The sequence below is a fragment of the Apteryx mantelli genome, chromosome Z (assembly GCF_036417845.1).
Source record: "Apteryx mantelli isolate bAptMan1 chromosome Z, bAptMan1.hap1, whole genome shotgun sequence".
NCBI classification, from domain to species: Eukaryota; Metazoa; Chordata; class Aves; order Apterygiformes; family Apterygidae; genus Apteryx; species Apteryx mantelli.
Window position 1 is genome coordinate 32,675,878 of NC_090020.1, and position 18,957 is coordinate 32,694,834.

At 40.2% G+C, this 18,957-nt stretch overlaps 1 protein-coding gene across 1 annotated transcript; it reads right to left on the minus strand.

Annotated features, from left to right (window-relative positions):
- Nucleotides 1-4,703: 4,703 nt before the first annotated feature.
- LOC106484149 (fructose-1,6-bisphosphatase 1) lies at nt 4,704-14,771 on the minus strand. Its single transcript, XM_067315839.1, has 7 exons — nt 14,549-14,771; nt 11,751-11,913; nt 10,205-10,297; nt 9,041-9,184; nt 7,635-7,772; nt 6,149-6,268; nt 4,704-5,112 (listed from the first exon to the last, which is right to left on the minus strand). Exons 1-7 carry the CDS (start codon nt 14,716-14,718, stop codon nt 4,921-4,923), a joined length of 1,020 nt encoding a protein of 339 aa, XP_067171940.1. The 5' UTR covers nt 14,719-14,771; the 3' UTR covers nt 4,704-4,920.
- Nucleotides 14,772-18,957: the final 4,186 nt, after the last annotated feature.

An 18,957-nucleotide genomic window follows, 5' to 3' on the forward strand; every position in this document is an offset into this window, starting at 1 on the left:
TTAACTCACATATGGAAAATGCTTCAGCCAGGGCCAGATCTTGTCTACACTGGAGATCTTTCGTGTGATAAGTTTACAAAAGGTGTTCATTGAGCATCTAGGCATGCATTTATTGAAGGTGTTTTATGTTGCCGGTTAGTCTGCTTCAAACACATTTTAAAGACTTTCATTCCCAGTCTGGGCTACTTGTAATATTATAGTGCTTGTATAAATGAGAAGCACTAGTGACCTATGGCTTGATTAGTTACTAAGTAATTATCTCTTCAATAACTTACAAATGAAGCTTATCTGATTTAAGCATGTCTGTGTCATAACTCACAAAATGAAATTTAAAGGCAGTTTGTTACAGTGGTGCAACATCTAAGTACAGGTATGTCTTATTTTACAATTATGCTACATATAATTCTCCTGTCATTTCCCTTATGAGCAACATATCTGGATCCCATGATACTAATGTGAAGGCAGATATGAATGTAAGTAAGTGAACTAGGTACATCTGACCTGTAACACTGAAATTGCAGATTTTAATTACAGCATTATCTTCCCACTCAGATGAGGCAATAAGAACAATTGCACGTTGCAGTCTTCTCTTGGCAGCACTGTCTTCTATTTAAGCTGAAGATCTGGAAAGCCCACAAATAAAACAAGAAAATCTGAAATTAAAGCAGAGAAGTTTTATTGTCATTATTTATTTAAGCCGAGTTACTGGGCTAAAATCATGCCAAGAAGAAAGCAAGCTAAATTCAATAATGAAATTTATATCTAACTTTGTTTTTGTTAAAATGAACTGGAGCATAGGCAAAGATTTCTGATTTTCCTTTACATTCATTTTCTAACCTTTAGCGTTTATTTGGATTCTTCTAGAAGCCTCTTTTCACCCATGAGCTGTACATTACTTAGAGATTCATAAGGGTCTTTGAGTGTAGAGTTTTTGTACATTGAAATCAGCCTTAAGAAAAGGTCTCAGAGGCTAACAGCCCTAACACTACCAAGAAGTAGAAAGACATAGTTCCGTGCTGTTTATGTCATGTGTGCTTATCTTTGAGATGTTTTTCATGTTGCATTTCTAAGGAGGAGGACAGGTTGGCAAACAGTTACTCAGTTACTGCCTGGCACAGCAGGCAGATTTTGCATTCTGTCCTCTAAGACAGTGGTATGAGAAGAAAATGGTCTTGAATATTCCTTTTTTCTTTCTTAACACTGCCATGACTTAGTTAAAAGTACCTGATGCCATTGTTATCATGGGAAGAATAATCTGGAGCACATTTTGCCAGGTTAGGAGACTTTCTTTCTTTAAAAAGACTTTGTATGAAAACTTCTGGTAGCATACAGTGAAGCTATTAATACAAGAATGGGACAGAATTCACATTATACGTGCAGACTGAGCTCTCCTGGCCTCACATACAGTACATTACATTCTATATGTTAGTTCATCACTGTAGCAATTCTCAGCCCAACCATTGCTAAAATGCTTTTAATGTGCAATCTGTGCTGCGTCACTAGAATACCACTGGGATACCCAATCAATTTAGCAAATAAGAGAGGAAGCGGGGGAGGCTGTGGCTTTAAACATTTGTTAAAAAATCACGTGGAGAACTTATTTACTATTGAATCCAAGTGATCTTTTACACTGGTCAAAAAGGCAAAGTTAGATCCACTTGTAACAGAAAGTTTGTTTTGGAGACCCCTACTATTAAAACTATATACATTATTACTATTTGAAGGGGACAGAAGGGTGGGGAAATAAGATTGTTTCAAAATGTGGGAAGACTCTTTATAAGCGTTGAGTACCAGTCAATAAAAAAGGTTTAAAGAAAATTAATTTGACAGATCTGTAGAAAGTTTGTCTTCTAATGTAAACCATAATGACTACATAAGAGCTCTCAGGGGTGATTCATATTTCCATTGGCATATAGGCTAGCCCTGTGCCTTAAAGGTGACACCTCTTCTAACTGGATTTAAGTGTTGTTTGAATGGCACTGGCTGAAATTAGAGCTGCTGACCTTTCACCAAATGCCATAGTTCAGCATCTGAGCAGAATAGTAGGTAATATTGCAATTGGAGCTGAAGATGGACACCGTGACAGCTGAAATTTTTCCATCTCACTTTAAGAGATATAGCTGGCTCTGGAAGTGGAATTATAGAACCAGCTGATTGGAAGATTTTCCCTGTAGTGATTAAACAAGGATTACTTTCAAATGTGATGTATACATGACAGATAAAAACCCTACTCCTAATATGAGCATGCTAACTATAAAATGTCAATCTACAGGCAAAATCAAAACACTAAAAATGGAACTAGTAAACACAGGCAGCATTGCCTTCCTTTCTATAACCTTTATCTGCTGCCAGTGTTGTCTTAAAAGTAGATGTACGCTGCCCAGGCATTCCCAAGGTGGTTGAGGGCAGAATACAGCCAAGGAAATACTTTCAGTAGATGAAGTGTCTGCTGTAGATACCTTCTGTCTGCTGTTAGGTTGTGTCAACAGATTGGTGAGGCACTGTAGTCAAAATTGAAATATGAAAGCCACAGAAAAGCTGGGAGGACCTCTGACTATGCTCTTCTTTGTGTAATAAATAAAAAAATGTGTCCAACTAAGGCTCTGGAGACAGACTGAATTAAATACTTAAAATCTAATAAGTTAGGCATGGCTAAACTAACTTTCAGCCATGTGCTTTGCTCTTGGAGTAACATCCAGGACCTCAGAGAGATTTAGAGTCCTTCTTAGCATGAACTCTACTGTAGCTGCATTGGTGAGCTTGGACCCTTTGAAAGCGTTACTGGACATGTGCTAGAGCTAGCAAATAGGGAATTGCTCAGGATAGGGGTTATGCCAGTGATCCTTCTGGGACACCTTTCAGTGTGCGAGGTAGACCACTCCTTACAGTTTCACTTATCGTCAAAAACTGAGAGGGACTTGCTCTTTCTTTCAAAATCATGATGAAAAGACAAAGCAGATATGAGGATTACATTCTTTCCTTTACGAAAGCGAGGGCTTGACTGTGTCCAGTGGTCGGGTGCTCACCAGGACAGAGAAAGCAGCTCTGGTCCTAACACAAGCGAGAGCCTGTGAAGAAGAACCCAGGCCATGGGAACCCCCATTGCAGCACACGAACCCCGAGGTCTCTCCCACGTAATGACACAGCTCTGACAGGTCGTGGTTGGTAAACACTCTCCTTTCACACTGGCGCTCAGCCTGGCAGTAAGGGCACCCTCCTGGGAGATGGGGGCGTGAATCTTCTCATGGAAGGGAATTGGGACAGAAATTAGAAAGTATACAGCATGGCAGCTATCACTGCACTTTGTAGGATGCCTGATTTTGCAGATGCGTATTGGGCAAAGTATGTAAGCAATGGACTTGTTTTCCAGACCACGATTCAGCCTACAGAGGAGCTAGATATTGTGCTGGGCCTGACTAGAGCCTTCATGATCTTAAAAACTAGAGGACAAGTAGAGTGGAGCTGAGTGGAGATTTTCAGGACTGTCCAAATCCTATAATGGATCAGGCCCCCAAGAATCATATCTTCATTAACAGGGTCTCATTGGAAATAGCCTTCTCAGCAGAAAGTATGCCCTCCGACCCCTCTCAGAAAATCCTCCTCCCTTATCACTTTGGAGAACACACCTATATACACCATTTAAGGTTTGCCAGTGTGCCTGAAAAACACCAAAATTTGGTCTATTTCAGAATAAGGGCCTTCAGGATTTTTTGAGTGCGAGCCCTCAGAGATCCTTCATGCCACTGCCTCTAGGTCCCTCCCATCCACACCCTCATTTCTTGTTTTACGTGAAAAACCAAGCTCAGACAAGCTATCTGCACTAAAATACACAGAGCAGTAAATCCTCCGATAGGCAGGTTTATGGCTCATTGTACCTGAAGTCAGCAACACTCAGACTGTGGGCTGCAGCGCTTGGGTAAGTGATCAGCTGAATTCTACTAAACAGTGAAATCCACGTTTCTTTGTTCAAGTCTCACAAAGGTAAGGGGCAGTGAGAAAGGTTGGCAGATTTGGACTGATGCAAAAAAGCCTGTGAACTACAGCCATAAACTGTACCCAGACAGGTGGACAGTCCTTGTAGCTCTCAGGCACTAATGTCATGTTCCCAGCAGCATGCTCTGAATCAGCATATTAAATGTCAGCGTGCTTTGTGGGAATCTTCACCACTTCTTTCTGCTTGTGTAGCACAATCTTTCCTTTCTGTGGAAAGGTCTCCATACTCCCAAGATAACACAAAGAACATCTGTCGAGGATGACCTTGATTGATAGCAAAACAGAAACTCATCTTTTTCATCAGGCAAGCAAACTAATCTCTGGCAAAGAAGGCCAGCTTCATCATAGCAGAGTGTCCATGCGTTCTTCCTATCCAATTCAAAATTTCACAAAAGGCCCAGACTGAAAGGCAGTGAGTAACTTCTAGGGTCCAGAAACAATCTGTAAAGGTAGCTACATTAGCACTCACATTTGTTGCATAAGAATGAGAGACTGGTCTAGGAAAGGTCACTCAGTGTAAAAGGCTGCTGAGTCTTCCCACCAAAATTTTTTAGGAGAGATGGAATCAGGTATTTTAGTGATAGTCTGTAGCTCATTAGGGAAAGCTGAGTCCGCAGCTAGTCCCTGATTGCATCACGCTATTTTCTTGTAGCACAGTGGCTTTTGTGTAAATACAAATTATAAATGAAAAAGCAAACATATTTTCCCCTTGCTTTCACTTTTAATGCCTCCTTTAATGCAATCTTTTAATGCCTTTCATTGCATAATGAAATTACACAAGACTTCCCTTTAAAAAAATGTTATGAAAATATGGCTCACTTGCTCTCCTGCTATAGAGGTCTGACAGCTCAGTCTTGCAGTATTGCATAGTGTATTCTTTGGTTCAGCTGTAAGGCATTTCTTCCTATCTGTATGGTCCCCGCAGCTTTACTTAGCTGAATGCTTTTTGACAATCTCAAGGTACTCCTTCACATCATCAGGAGACCCCAAGACAACAGGCACTCTTTGGTGGATATCCTCAGGCACAATATCCAGTACTGCTTGATGCCCTGTTGTTGCTATTCCCCCAGCCTTCTCAATAACAAAAGCCATAGGATTGCATTCGTAGAGCAGTCTCAGCTAAAAGACAAAAAACAAAGTGGCAATGTTCAGTTTAGTTAATGCTGTGAATCGTGAAATATAAATATATTTGGCACTGATTATAGTATTAAAAACTATACTGACTAAAACCAGTCATCACATTAAATATTTCACATTTAATGTAAACTTTTGATTCAAGAATAAAATTGCATAGATTTTTCTTTTAAAAAACGAAGTAAATGCTGGAGTTGCCCAATTTGAGTACTTTCTCCATAGTTCATGTTTGCATTGTGCTCTTCTTAGAGGGACAAAGCTCATATGTAAGACACTAACAAAGCAGCAGACCATGCAGGCTTGTGTGGATGGGAAGAATAACACCGGCCTTGAGTGTGCCATTACTTTTCTCTAATGAATAACTGCATCTTATCTACAACCTGAAGCAATAATTTATGGACAATTGCAAAACAGATGAAAGGTCTTTGCTGAATAAACAGTCCCCTTGTTAGCCTGTACTGCTGTGATTTCTTCTACGTGACCATGGTCCTGCAGAGGTAGCCAAGCATAGTTTCTCCAGATGCAGTAGTGTTACCAAGTAGAAGAAGCAGATGTGTTTCTATTTGGCAGAGCTTTTCATATAGAGTACCCTACCTCTAGGTTCCTGCTATACTGGCTTACAATAGGAATCTCGGCCAAATGTGGGTTGTTTACAATGCTTTGTAACATGTCATATGGTTGGGGACAGTATGGTTTGGGCTGGGATGGTACAGAGGAGCCTGCTTAAAGGGGACATCCCTTCCAGTGTTCCTGCTCACATTTCATAATCTGAAAAAGTGTGGGGATAAAGAGAAAGCAGCACAGCTGAAACAGGTTAGCAGCAGCTTAAAACAGTCATCTGACAACAGGTTGTTGTCATTTGTGGCAGTGTGCATGGGTCGCCATCTCTGGACACTGGAGACGCAAGCCACCAAGGAGTAAAAATATGCTCTGGAGTCAACATTATATAAAATATTACTATGTTATAGTGAAATATCTATCTAACATAATGTTTTCTATAATTAGGCTCATTCAGGTTTACCTTTCCTTTAGGACTTTTGGCGTTAGCAGGGTATAGAAAGATTCCTCCATACACCAGTGTGCGATGCACATCAGCCACCATCGATCCTATATACCTCGCACCATATGGCGAACTGCTATCCTATAGAAAGATATTTAAATAAATGTAATCTTTGAGTAAGTCAGGTTAGGGTTGTTGTTTTTTTCTCCCTCTTCTCTCAGTGGTTTCTTAGTGGTCTTAGTGGTTCTCAACTCCACCATATTGCGATTCATTCATAATACTCAAAATAGTTTGAGAAAGTTTTGGTTTCCTCCTCATTTTCTAATTGGGAAATCCAAGAAAAAGGACCGATAGAAGATTACAGGATAGATTAGTGGCAGATCCAACAGTAGTAAATATTTCCCAGCTCCTAGTCAGGGCCCTGGAAAATTCTGCATTCCTAACAGCAAAAAGATCAAGTGCTAGGAAAAAATGCTGTAGTTTTTTTCCCACTGTAGCAGAAAAAAAAAAATCAGAAACCAAAAGAAGCAATCTTTCCTAGTTCTTCTACCCATTTTTGTCATCTTCTGTAACTTTTTTGGTACAAAAAAGTTAAGAGTTGACTACTGTAATAAGTTCCTCATTATACTCCAAACAGTAGTATATTTTAATATGTCTTGATAATTTTAAATAATATAGTGGAATATTTCAAATATATTTTAATATCCAAATAAATAACACATTAAGCATGGCAAGATGCTTTCCTTCAAACTGTTACAATGAAAATAAAGATCAGTCTGTCTTCAAAGTAAGGCCAGGAAGCCAAGACTGGACACCAACAGTAAACAACAGTAAATGCTTATACTTCACTTAATACTTTCAGAAATGATAGAAGTAAGGCATTAGAACGGATATGATTTTATGGGCACCTCTCTGAGCTTTGGGCCTCCTAATACCAGGAAAAAACATGACCATGAAGCAGACCTTGAAATTACATGAGCTTTTCAAGTGAGAGGCCCCTCAGCACTCAGCTTTTGTTATCCCTTGGGATCCGATCCATTGCCACCCCCACACAGCTCTCCATCTATGGAGACGGACTCCAGCTGCAGTGAGGAAGTAGCAATCTATCTCACATGTAGATGCAATTTCTTCACCACCAGACCAGAGTTCTCCTCTCAACCTGACCGCACAAATTGCCTTTTTTGGCCTCCAGCCCTCTTATTTATGCCCAGTTAGGAAGGAAGACCACAAAAAAAAGAGAGGTGTAGTGCAATACTGAAGGATGGTGAAATGTCTGATCACGTCAGCTGCTATTCTAATTAGCAGCACAATCTTCTGAATCCTCTTTCTGTCTTAAACTTGGTATCTGAAATTAAAGTCCTACATACAGATACATTGTAAATAGGTAAGAAAAAGGAAAACAAGCTCTGGAACAGTACCTCATACATGAGACAGTGATTGATTGTAAAGTTGGAAGTTATGAGTGTTACTTGTCATCAAAAAGTTTCTTTGAAATATGATCTTTTACCTCAGGGAATTTCTTCTTTTTGAGATAGTCTGTGACTGCAGGATCAAAATATTTAGCATAGCCCTCATTGAGACTGTAGATATTTCCCTTCTTTTTGATTTTCACATCTCTATCGACCAAAATGAACTCTCCAATTGCCTGGTAAGAAAGCATATCAGTCTGTTAATTTTAATTGTGCATTTATTTACAAGACAAGAGAAAAACAATCCTATGTACAGTTTAGTAGAAATTTACAACAGTTGCCACTTTCTTCAAATAAATACAACCTTGAGTAAGGCACCTATGAAAAAGTGGATATTTTCAGTCTAGATGAGAAGTGATGAGCCCATAGAGTATGAACCCTGGTGTCATGGAAGCTTTTTCATACTACCATTCCCATTTCCATATAATTATTCTATGCCAAAAAATGCAGTTGACTAAATTTACTTAGCTCTCTACTCCTTTGCTAGACTAATAATAAAAGCACAGCTCTGAGTAGTTCAGGAATTGAGACTGTCAGTTGAAGCATCAGTTTGAACATCTCCAAATAGCTGTAGATATTAAAAAATTCCAGTTCCTCTTAGCTTAGTCCAACTGGAAGCCAGAAACATGGAGTCAAGAGGACTATTCCCTGTAACCAAGGGCTGGGCTATTTAGTACTCACTGAAGTAAATTTCCATGTTAGTGTTAAAACAAACAAACAAGCATGCACATACACTCAAATCTATGTTCTGAATAAAGATAAAATACATGTAGATACTTAATCTATTACTTAAAAGGGAACACCAAGTTCTATTTCCTGCTATATGATCATGACAAGTTCCAAAAATTCAGTGCAGGCGGGTGGCACACCCTGGTTAACTGACTACATTAAAGTGCATCACTATAGCAAATCTCTTTGTGTTGTGGTAAATACTCCTTTTATTTTAAAACTCCTACAGCCAATGCAATCTAGAATGCCAAACACATCCACATGCTTTACTTACTCTTTTATACATCATGATGAGATCTGAAGACAAAAAAGATGGTTAAATATTTCTGCTTCTCTAGTTTACTTCAATATTAAGGTCTTAGCATTAAGGAAATGAGACAGACAAGTCTTAAGCGGCATTCTGCATTGCAGAAAACAGCTTATTTTAAATATCACATTATTTGACAAACAGCATATTTTGCAGTGCTTCACTGACTTGGCTGTCTTCACTTTGTTGAATCACATGTAACACCTACCACCTACCTACTGCAGCAGTCGGGAAGAATGCAAAAACCACTTGATGCTACTTTTGATAGGCATTAAATGTATTTCATTTCTCCACAATAGCCTTGATTTGAAAATTGCTCCTTTGGTTGATTCTTTTAGGACAAATCATTCTTATAGACAGTGTCTTGATAGCTCCTCATCTCCACCCCCCCAAAAAAGATATTCTTACCGGATCAAGCATAAAACAGTTGACACCTCCAGCAGTAGTAGCCAGTACCAGCATCGTGGCACTCCCATAGAGAGCATAACCAGCTGCCACAAGGTTACGCCCAGGCTGTAAAGCATCTTTCCCAGAAGGCTCATCAGGGGACACCTAGAAGAGAAAGGATCATAGTCAGTTTTACTTCTTTTTTACAATTAGTACACAGCTGGACTCTCTTAGAGATAGGGATGGTCTTCTACTCCACATCCATGAAACAGCTGGTACAAACACTTCTATGCTCCACAACCGGGATTCCTACAGGACGTGCTACTACAAATTATATGGAGGAGAAAAATACTTTGGTCTGGAACTGTTCTTATATAAGCCCCACTGGAATGCAGGAAGCAGGAAAGGAGTCAGGAGATAATGTAGAGCTGTGTACCTCCTTGCAGGTGATGATGAACACTGAGGCAGAGTTGAAAAGTAAATAATGAAACATGACTCATGGAGTTTAGAGATGATGAAAACTACCTAGAATTTTTTTGTTTTCTTTTGATTCATGTAAAAATAAAGTTACTTTGAGGTGCATCACAACATACAAAAGATGACTGAAATGGACAGTTGGGTGTGTTTTGTCTGACGTACTTTTTCACCATCTTTTAACATGCAAATCCTGTATTTCAAGCTCCTCCAGACAAGGTTTCTGCATTTTAGAGTGAATTAAATACTTCAAATGCACATGCCATGTTTCAGCTCTGGTCTATATTTAAAGCCTATCCTCAGGCTGAAAAGACTATTAATATAGATGAACAACAAAAAAAAAAAAAACAGAAAGCACATTCCTCAAGTAAATGACAATTACTTGGTATTTTGTCTCAACATAATTATTCATTAAATCTAAGACCTATTTTGTTTGTAAGGGGAAATTCCTTTATTGGCTAATTAAATATCAGCTAGGCTTGCACATACACATATGTTTCTCACCTTCTAAGAGTAATCTTTATCCCTCACAAACACTTTATACAAATATCTGTGTAACAGGAGATCAAATTTAAAGTTGGTCATGAAAGTTTCCTTCAGAAATAAGTTTACTTGGATTTTATCAAATTTTCATATGCAATTATATTTCATCAAGAGCTGCATAAGTATGAAAAATAATAGTTTTTCCTCTCCTACACGAAAGTGTTTTACCTTTCTGTAGATGCCAAAGATGGTCCCAATGGAAACAAGACAGTCAATGTTAGATGAGCCATCTAGAGGGTCTATGCAGACTATGTATTTACCCTGGAAAATACAAAATAGGAAACAACTAGATTAGTGACATTATTTACCTACCTACACCAAATAAAAATATTTAAGTTGTTAAAGCTTCTCAGACCATTTCAAATCAATATAAACTAAGAGACTGTTATAGATTGTGAGGAAACTGAAATCTAATGTTTGAAATATTTTGGCCAACTGCATAAATTTCTGTCACAGAAGAAGCTGGGAAATTTTTAGCTGGAGTTATAGATGATGACATAGGAAAGCTGAAGTTTTGCTATATCATTTTAGAAAAAGAATCTCTAATGATTAGTTTACCTTTATGTATTTAATTAATGTTGAGCCATTTTGATAGACATCCTACAATATCTACCATTTGAGCTATGTTTTCTCATCCCTAATAAAACTGCCTTCTGAATTACAAGGAAAAAAAAAAGACAAATTAAGGAAATCAGTCTTTTTTGTTTAGACCTAAAATTAAATATTACAAAGTAGCCTTAACACCTGACATTCACACACTACACATTTCACTTTACTGCACATTCCACTTTAAACACCTTAATGAAAGCCTATGCTCAGAAATGAACAGGTGCTCAGAGATTACCTTGCTAGTTTGTGGTCCTACAGTAATCTTTTCTAGGTTTATTTATTTGCTTGTTTGTTTTCAAAATGAACAGTCCCTGCTTATTGCTATATTAAGGATTCCTACCAATACAGAAATTGCCAATACAGGGAAAATAGCTGAACCAACTGTACCTTTCAAATAGCCTGTTTTTCCCTTCACCACTGACAAATTGTTACTTTATCCACAACCATTTTCATAATTATGTGTAACAATAGTATTTATTTGCTTTTCATTTGATTTTATCCTATATGCCAGAAACTTACTCAAGCCCATCAACACTTTATAGTGCTATCATATGGGTAAGTGTTCTGATAAAACCACCATATTAGTTCACAATTAGTATTTAAAAATAATAATAATTAACACTGAACCTCAATGATCTTTGAGGCTCTAAATCCATCTTTGTTCAGATCTAAAATGATCAAGAATTCAGTATTTGATCAACAAAGAAAACAGTATTTGATCTCCTGACAAAGCTACTCAAAACTTCACAGAAGAGCTTAACTGACTCAGAACATAGTTCCAGAGGTCAGGAGGAATAGGCATGAAATAAGTTTCCCCAACAACAAGATGAAGGAGAGGGGAGAAAAAAAAAGGGGGGGCGGAGATGAATTCTAGAGAAGACTTTTTTTTTTAAGTCAATAAAGCAGTTTGGGGAGCAGAAATAATAGAAAGGACAACATCTGAGAGAGAGGAGCATACAAGAAAATATTTGTGTTTGCCAGTACTCAGAAAAATACAGATTCTCTCTGAAATCTTTAGCTCAGTTTTCATTTCTTACATTTGAAGACATAAATCTGTAATGGCTGATTTGAAATCATGTCTTGAGAGGTTTTTAAAGCTACTAACCCTTTTTTCAGCTTCTACTATAATAGCATCTTTGTTTTCTTCTGACACGATAACACACGTGCTGAAGGATGACTTGAGCATATTAATCACTAGATCATTGGAGAGGATATCCAGCTTCTTTACTTGGTCTCCTGTCACATTGGTAGAGCCAGCGATTCCATAACTAAAGCAAGGGAAAGAGAGGGCACTTTGTAAAAATGGGGTGCTATACCTCCCAAAGTTCCCCATTTCTGGCAGGCTTATGCTTGTAAAACAAACATTTCTTTTGGATGATATCTCAGTTCTTTAAGGCTCCTTTTATTTACCAGCTAATGGGTTCTTGCTGAGACCTGCTAACACCAGCTGTGGTAGAACACGGTAATACACTGAACATGAGGAATGCAAAAAAGGAATCACATTTAAATAGTCCCTAAACTACAGACAAACATAGCCAGAGCAGGCTACAAAGACTAAATTATAATCATACCATTAAATTAGCTGTTAACTATAAGACTCAAATATTGCCCCTAGAACCTCGGCTGTCATAGCATAGCTGCTTTAAAAGCTAAGACCTCACTAGAAAGTTTATACTTAAAAAGTGACAATGAATCTGACTATACTAGTTATACTATAACTTTTCTACGTAATTTGCTCTTGGTTAACAATACCCTGTACAAATAGCTGTACAAACACTTTGTTCGGAGGTTAAATCAACATTTTTATGCTGTCATGTTTTTAGTTTTGATTTTAAGTTGTAACTGTTTCTTTTGGAATAAAACTGAGAAATACAAACGCCAAACAAATGAAATCAGCTATCTGATTTCCTGCTGGCTAGTCAGAATCAAACATTCAGCATGAGGAAGTAGCAGGAGAGCTTGTGATAGACGACTTTGAAAACGTACAAAACAAAGATAAAGGAAGTTTGGGTTGTGGATTATGTCATAAAAGAGCCCAGCTCTACACAGATGTACAGATGGCTTTTCTATACTTATGTGCAATGCATTGGTTAAACTGAATACTGAATACTGGTATTTCTTTTTCTTTTTTCTTTTCTTTTCTTTCTTTTTCTTTTTTTTTTCTTTCTTTTTTTTTTAAATGGAGCTGACCATGCTACTTTAGGAATGTACTGCATTTGTTCAACTGAATGTATGAGAAAAAGTGAAGGACCCTGCAAAATTATCTCTCTGTCTCTGTTACGGTGGCTTGAGTGTTTTTCTGCAATGTTTTAGAAAATGTTGTACTTTAAATACTGCACTTTGGAGTGGGGGCAAGAGTCCTTGTGCTAATAGCAAAACCCCCACATGGCCAGATCTGGTGCCTGGCCTGCGGGGAGCACTGGGGGCAGCTGGCACCTTGCTCAGAACCTTGCACATCACAAGGGATGATGGTGGTGGCAGTGGTCCAGCTCCTCGGTGCCTTCATGGCGGGGCTGCGGGGCAACCCCAAAAAAGGGATCCAGCAGTCCCTGCTGGCCCGTGCTCTCTGATGGCCAGGGAGTGCATTACCCAGCAGTTCCCACAACACCAAAATGCCAGCATTGGTCCAAAAGCGCAGTTCTGCCGCGGGAGCTGTGCTTGACCTGCCCAAGGAGGCTCGCAAGTCCGAACCTGCCTGTCCCAGCACTGGGGGAGAGAAAAATCCACCTTCGAGGATAGTGAGGTCAGGAGAGCAGCACAAGTGTCGGACCTGTGGGCACCTCAGAAAAGCCATGGAAACACAGAGAGGAGGCACAAGGAAAGGGGCCAAGGAAGGCTACAAATCGGTGGTAGACAGAAATCCTACTCTTTGCTATTGGGACTGTAGCATAAAAGGCACAAGAAGGTGCTAGCATGTAGTGACTGTAAAATAGTCCCAAGCATATCAATCAGATTTGAAGTCAAGACAGTGAAAGATATCTTAAATATAGATAAAGTGAGACATTTTCGTTTGCTTCTGCAATTGCTTTTGTTTTGCACACTTCAGTCACCAAATCTTTCAGCTCTCTGATACTGAGGATACATTTTGCAGTAAGTGTTACCCTGTATTCCTAGAGGCATTTTGCTTAATGTATTTTCAACTACATGGTCTGTAGAGGCAAATTCATTTTCTTTCTGTTACATTTTTTGTTAAGTACTGAAGCGGCTCACATTTAAAGCCCTGATCAGCATACTATGTGGCTTATCAACAGTATGCAAAATACTCAGGGGAATCAGTTGCCCTAGACTGGTTTCGGTTATTTAACATTTCAAGAGCTCTCATTTCCTTTGGAAATCCTTCCCTCCCATTTTCCTCCTCCAGAGCAATCCCCCTCGGTATCAGCTCTGCCTGGCTGACTACAAACACTGCTGCTCCTTACAGAGACCGTTTCTAAAAGCCTGAGACTTCATGCTGTCACAGAAAAACTCAGGTTGCTAGGACACGATGTGACAAAAGAAAAAAAACCACTAAATTTGATTAAACTCCTTATAGCATGAAAATGGTGCTTTGCTATCAAGTTTGTGCCTACAACGAATAGCTCAGCCCTGTTTGGCCGGGCTTCAACTTTCAGTTGGTTTGGCCTTCTGGTCCGCAGCATTGAGCCCTGCTGGAGGTCTGCACGAAGATCTACCAGCAGCGGACACCTGCAAAAGACGGCATGCCTTTGCATATTGAAAAAGCGACGTAGTCCATTTCTGCTGGGGAGAAGCCAGAGTTGGGATGCTACGGGAGTTGGTTTGGGGGGTGGGGGGGAGGAAAGAGGATCGTGAGGGGAGAGAAGCGAGAGGTTTGGGGCTTCTTTTGGAGGCGCGAAGTGCCCGGTGGCGGTGGCGGTGGTGGCGGTGCCGGCCGGTGTCACTCACAGGTTGGCGATGCCGGCCTTGCGCACAGCGGTGGAGATGGCCTTGACGGCGGTGCAGAGCGAGTTGAGCAGCTGGGTGAACTCGCCGGTGCCCCTGGCGCGCCGCCCTTCCTCCATCACGAAGCGGGTCATGGTGATCACGTCCGTGTCGAAGGCAGAGCGGTCCGTCATGGTGGTGCCGCTGCCGCTGCCGCTGCCGCTGCCGCTGCCGCCGCCCCGGGACAAGTGGCCCCGCCGCCGCCGCCGCTGCCGCCGCCAGCCCGGGCGGGGGCGGGGCTTGGGCGTCGGGGGCGGGGCTTGGTCGGGGGCGGGGCCAGCAGCGACACGACAGCCGCGAGGGCACTGCCGCTGGCTCCGGCGCCCAGGAAGAGTTTTACAACAGGCCTCCCCTCCCCCCTCCAGCAAAACACTGTCTGGGAAGCAACGCAGCTCTCATAAATGCCGCTGCAAAACATAGCGGGAAACCCAGACCCTCCTGAATCTCACCACTTTCGCACCAGCCTCCCAAGCTGTGCAGTGAGATCAAACAGTATGTTTTGTTGCTGCTGTTCGATCAAAAAAATCCAGGCACATCTCAGTGCAATGCAATGTATCATCATAAAAACCCGTGTTTTCACAGAATCACAGAATGGTTGAGGTTGGAAGGGACCTCTGGAGATCATCTAGTCCAACCCCCCTGCTCAAGCAGGGTCACCTAGAGCACGTTGCACAGGATCGCGTCCAGGCGGGTTTTGAATATCTCCAGAGAAGGAGACTCCACAACCTCTCTGGGCAACCTGTTCCAGTGCTCTGTCACCCTCACAGTGAAGAAGTTTTTCCTCATGTTCAGATGGAAGTGTCTGTGTTTCAGTTTGTGCCCGTTGCCTCGCGTCCTGTCACTGGGCACCACTGAAAAGAGTCTGGCTCCATCCTCTCAACACCCTCCCTTCAGATACTTGTTAAGATACACGTTGATAAGATCACCCCTCTCAGCCTTCTCTTCTCCAGGCTGAACAGGCCCAGCTCTCTCAGCCTTTCCTCATAAGAGAGATGCTCCAGTCCCCTAATCATCTTTGTAGCCCTGCGCTGGACTTGCTCCAGTAGTGCCACGTCCCTCTTGTACTGGGGAGCCCAGAACTGGACACAGTTTTGCCAGATCCAAAACACTTTGGGTCACTAAACTGAAACTTTTGATGTATGGCAGAAACCAAGTTCTCTCTACATTTGATCCTAGATACACCCAACACACAATAATTTGAAAACTGCAAATATGGTTATGGATTATCCTTTTGTTGCCATGTATATTTATCGTATTACCCATCATTTTATGTCTGCATTATTTAAGGAGACGAACCCAAGACATTTTGATTACTTTTTGGTAGAATACATCAATGATTTGGATAAGCCCAGTGTCATATCCCCAAATCCAAACAGCAGACTGAAATTGTTGCAGGTGGTGCTGAATGCAGGGCAAAAATCTTAAAAAAAAACATACACCTCTCTGCATGTACAAACACACTGTATGTCCATACATTGCTTATCTCAGAGGTATGTGTAAATGCCTTCTCCTCCAGGTGCACACAACTTCTGCCGAATTTAGGCATGCCCAAAAGTACACTCAGTCCTGAAAATGTTAGTTGTAAGTATCTGTAATGCTCCCCACAATAGGATATTTCAGTCTTTAGCAAGTGGTTACCAGTCCAGCATTTCAAAAGAGTTCCTGGAGAGGGAGATGGATTTGGGAAAATTTACCAAGGATTAGTATTAGCTCTTTCTTTAAGGTTAAATAATGCTTTACAGCAGTCCATGGCAGCTACATCAATCAGCATAACAGAGAAAGATAATAGCAGACATCCCATAAAAGTTTGGATGAGTGCACTGAAACTGGGTAGGACAGAAGAGCCTATGAACATATGACCCATGGTAACAGAAGAACCACTGATTTGGGACAATTTACCTTTTTTTGTAAGGACCCTATATAATACTTCAGTAACCTGCAGAAAAGTCTGTGCTTCCAGATAAAATAGTCAAGATCAGTGCAAAAGAATTGCAACCTAAGTTTTTTATGGTATCTGTGCCTGCAGAGAAAGAGCATCTTTCACCTCCAGTACTCTGCATATTCTCCCCAGTTTCTGAGCTGAAACCTTTACCCTTTCGGAGTGGGTGAGATGAAGGGGGCAAGACTTTTACCCCTTCCACTCACACCATGGAGACCAGGCACAAATAAGCAAACTGCAGATTCAAACAGCAATCATTTGAAAGGATTCACATTCAACTTTTGGGGCAGGATCTGCATCCCACAGTGAGTTCCCTGCCATGAGAACTGGACTTATCTAGCTCAAGTTATCTAACTAAGTTTGTCTGCGCTAACCAGAGACTGCAGTATAGGCATACCCTTGGATCATTCTGATCTATTCTCAAACAGGCAGATGTTAAAAGAAAAAGGTCACGAGCTTTAGCAATGCTACTCAGCATTATACTATGGGCTTAATTTTTGCCTTGTGGTCAGTATTTTCACATATCTTGGGAGAATACAGACAGATAACTTCTGATATCTGCTTCAGATAAGCAAAATGAAAAAGAAGGCAGGTTTCCTGGAGATTTATTTGCCCTGACAAAAGTGTCACCAGACTCTGGGAATACAGAATGAGTTTTTAACCTCCTAAACTGCATATGCAACCCTGCAGCAACCAAGCTATGTGGTAACATTAAAATCAGTGTTAGCTCTGAAGTAAGTTCTACATGTTGTGAACGTTTCCCCTTAGAAATCGGTAGTTAAACATTTATTAAAAACAAATATGCGGTGTGGGGGAAGAAAGGTCAGTGCTGGTTGATTAAACATTGCTGAAACATTTTGCTTCTGTATAGAATAAAACATAACCTTGTTTGCAAATGGATGACATTCAGCCGGACATAGTTCACAGTTATTCAGAACTGTAAGCATCCAAAGCAAACAACTTTTCTGAAAACAGCTTTTCTCCCCGTATGTAAAACCACTATTGTGTAATGATTATGAAAGTAAAGACACATGCTGAAGATACAATCCCCAGGTATTTTACTACAAAGGCTGCCTCTGGTAGCTTCAAATGACAGGAAAAAGACAGTGGGAATTAAAGCCTTCCCAAAAGGCCCTTTTATTCTGAAGGAGTGCATCCATGTGGGAAAGGCAGCTTTAGATCCCCACACAGGGGAGGACTGAGGCTGGCCATTGCCTGCCACCACAGACAGATCCACAGGTGTGATTTCTAGCTAGTCAACCGGACTTTTGCCTTCTTTGCTTCATAAAGTGTTTCCCTTCTCCTATGTGAATTTTTCACACTAGGCCAGCCACCGAAAATACATATCGATGACTGTCGTAGCAAAGCATATCATGTATCTGGGCACAGGTGAAAAATACCAGCAGGCACAAACTTCAAAGGGACACAATTATGAGTGGAAATTTGTGGAAAAAAAGTTTTCTCAGTGTGGTAGCTGTAAAATGTCGTTCATCTGATATTCACACATTAAATTACTCTGCCATTTCATATGAATTTTGCTATGATCAATAAGCAGAACTGAACTATAAAGCTGATACTCAGTGATATTCTGTGGTAAGGGATTTTCCCATAGTATGCCTGTATGCTGCCCTCTTGTGTCAGTAGTATATCAACGTTTTTAGTATTTTATTGTGAGATTGGGCTCTTTTGAGAGCACATTTGCGTTTTTCTGTGTGTTGACAGAGCACTTAATATGCAGAAAATTGATTCTGAATAGGAACTGTATGTGCCTCTGAACCACAAATATTGTCATCTTTATTGTCAGTTTTTAATCTCTGTATTTGTTACCTACCCACAAGATTCTATAAGGCAAGCCGAGCAAAAAATATGCTACTTGAATATTATATATGCTAACACCTCTCTTTTTAAATATCTTATAAAATATCTAGAAAAAAATCTTTACAGTAATCATTCCAAGTTTACTTTAAGAAAATTCAGGAACTGCTAGAAGAATAACTTGAAGAAACTTCAGTGTATTCTATCCTAAGCTATAAAGCTATCAAAGAGTAGATTTGTCTTTTTTAATTGTTTACTTTGCAGAAAAAAAGATAAGTTTTATAACCACCAAGCAGCATAATGTCATGATTAAATGATACCATCTCTAAATACAACATCTAAATGGAAAAAGATTGTGGTTTTACATTCAAATAGTGAACCTACAAAATTCAAGATGGCCAGAGGAAGAACATTTGATACGAAAGGTCAAATTCTGCTCTCAGCCCCTGATCCAGGGTAGATATCTAGGTATCTAGGGTAGATAACCCATTAATGTCCTTGTAGATTTAGCTGCAGGACCAAAACAACCTTGTTATGTTGCTCTGCTGAAAACAACAATCTATTCTAATTTTTAATATCCTTTTGCTTTAAATGAATGGTGTTGCAGAGATTCAGCTGT

Coding starts and splice junctions, on each gene's coding strand:
- LOC106484149 (XM_067315839.1), bottom strand. CDS start 14,718: ATGACGGACCGCTCTGCCTTCGACACGGACGTGATCACCATGACCCGC. Junction 11,914..14,548: donor AAGGCCGGCATCGCCAACCT/GTGAGTGACACC, acceptor CCCTTGCTTTAG/TTATGGAATCGCTGGCTCTA. Junction 7,773..9,040: donor ACTGTTTTATGCTTGATCCG/GTAAGAATATCT, acceptor CTTTCTTACCAG/GCAATTGGAGAGTTCATTTT.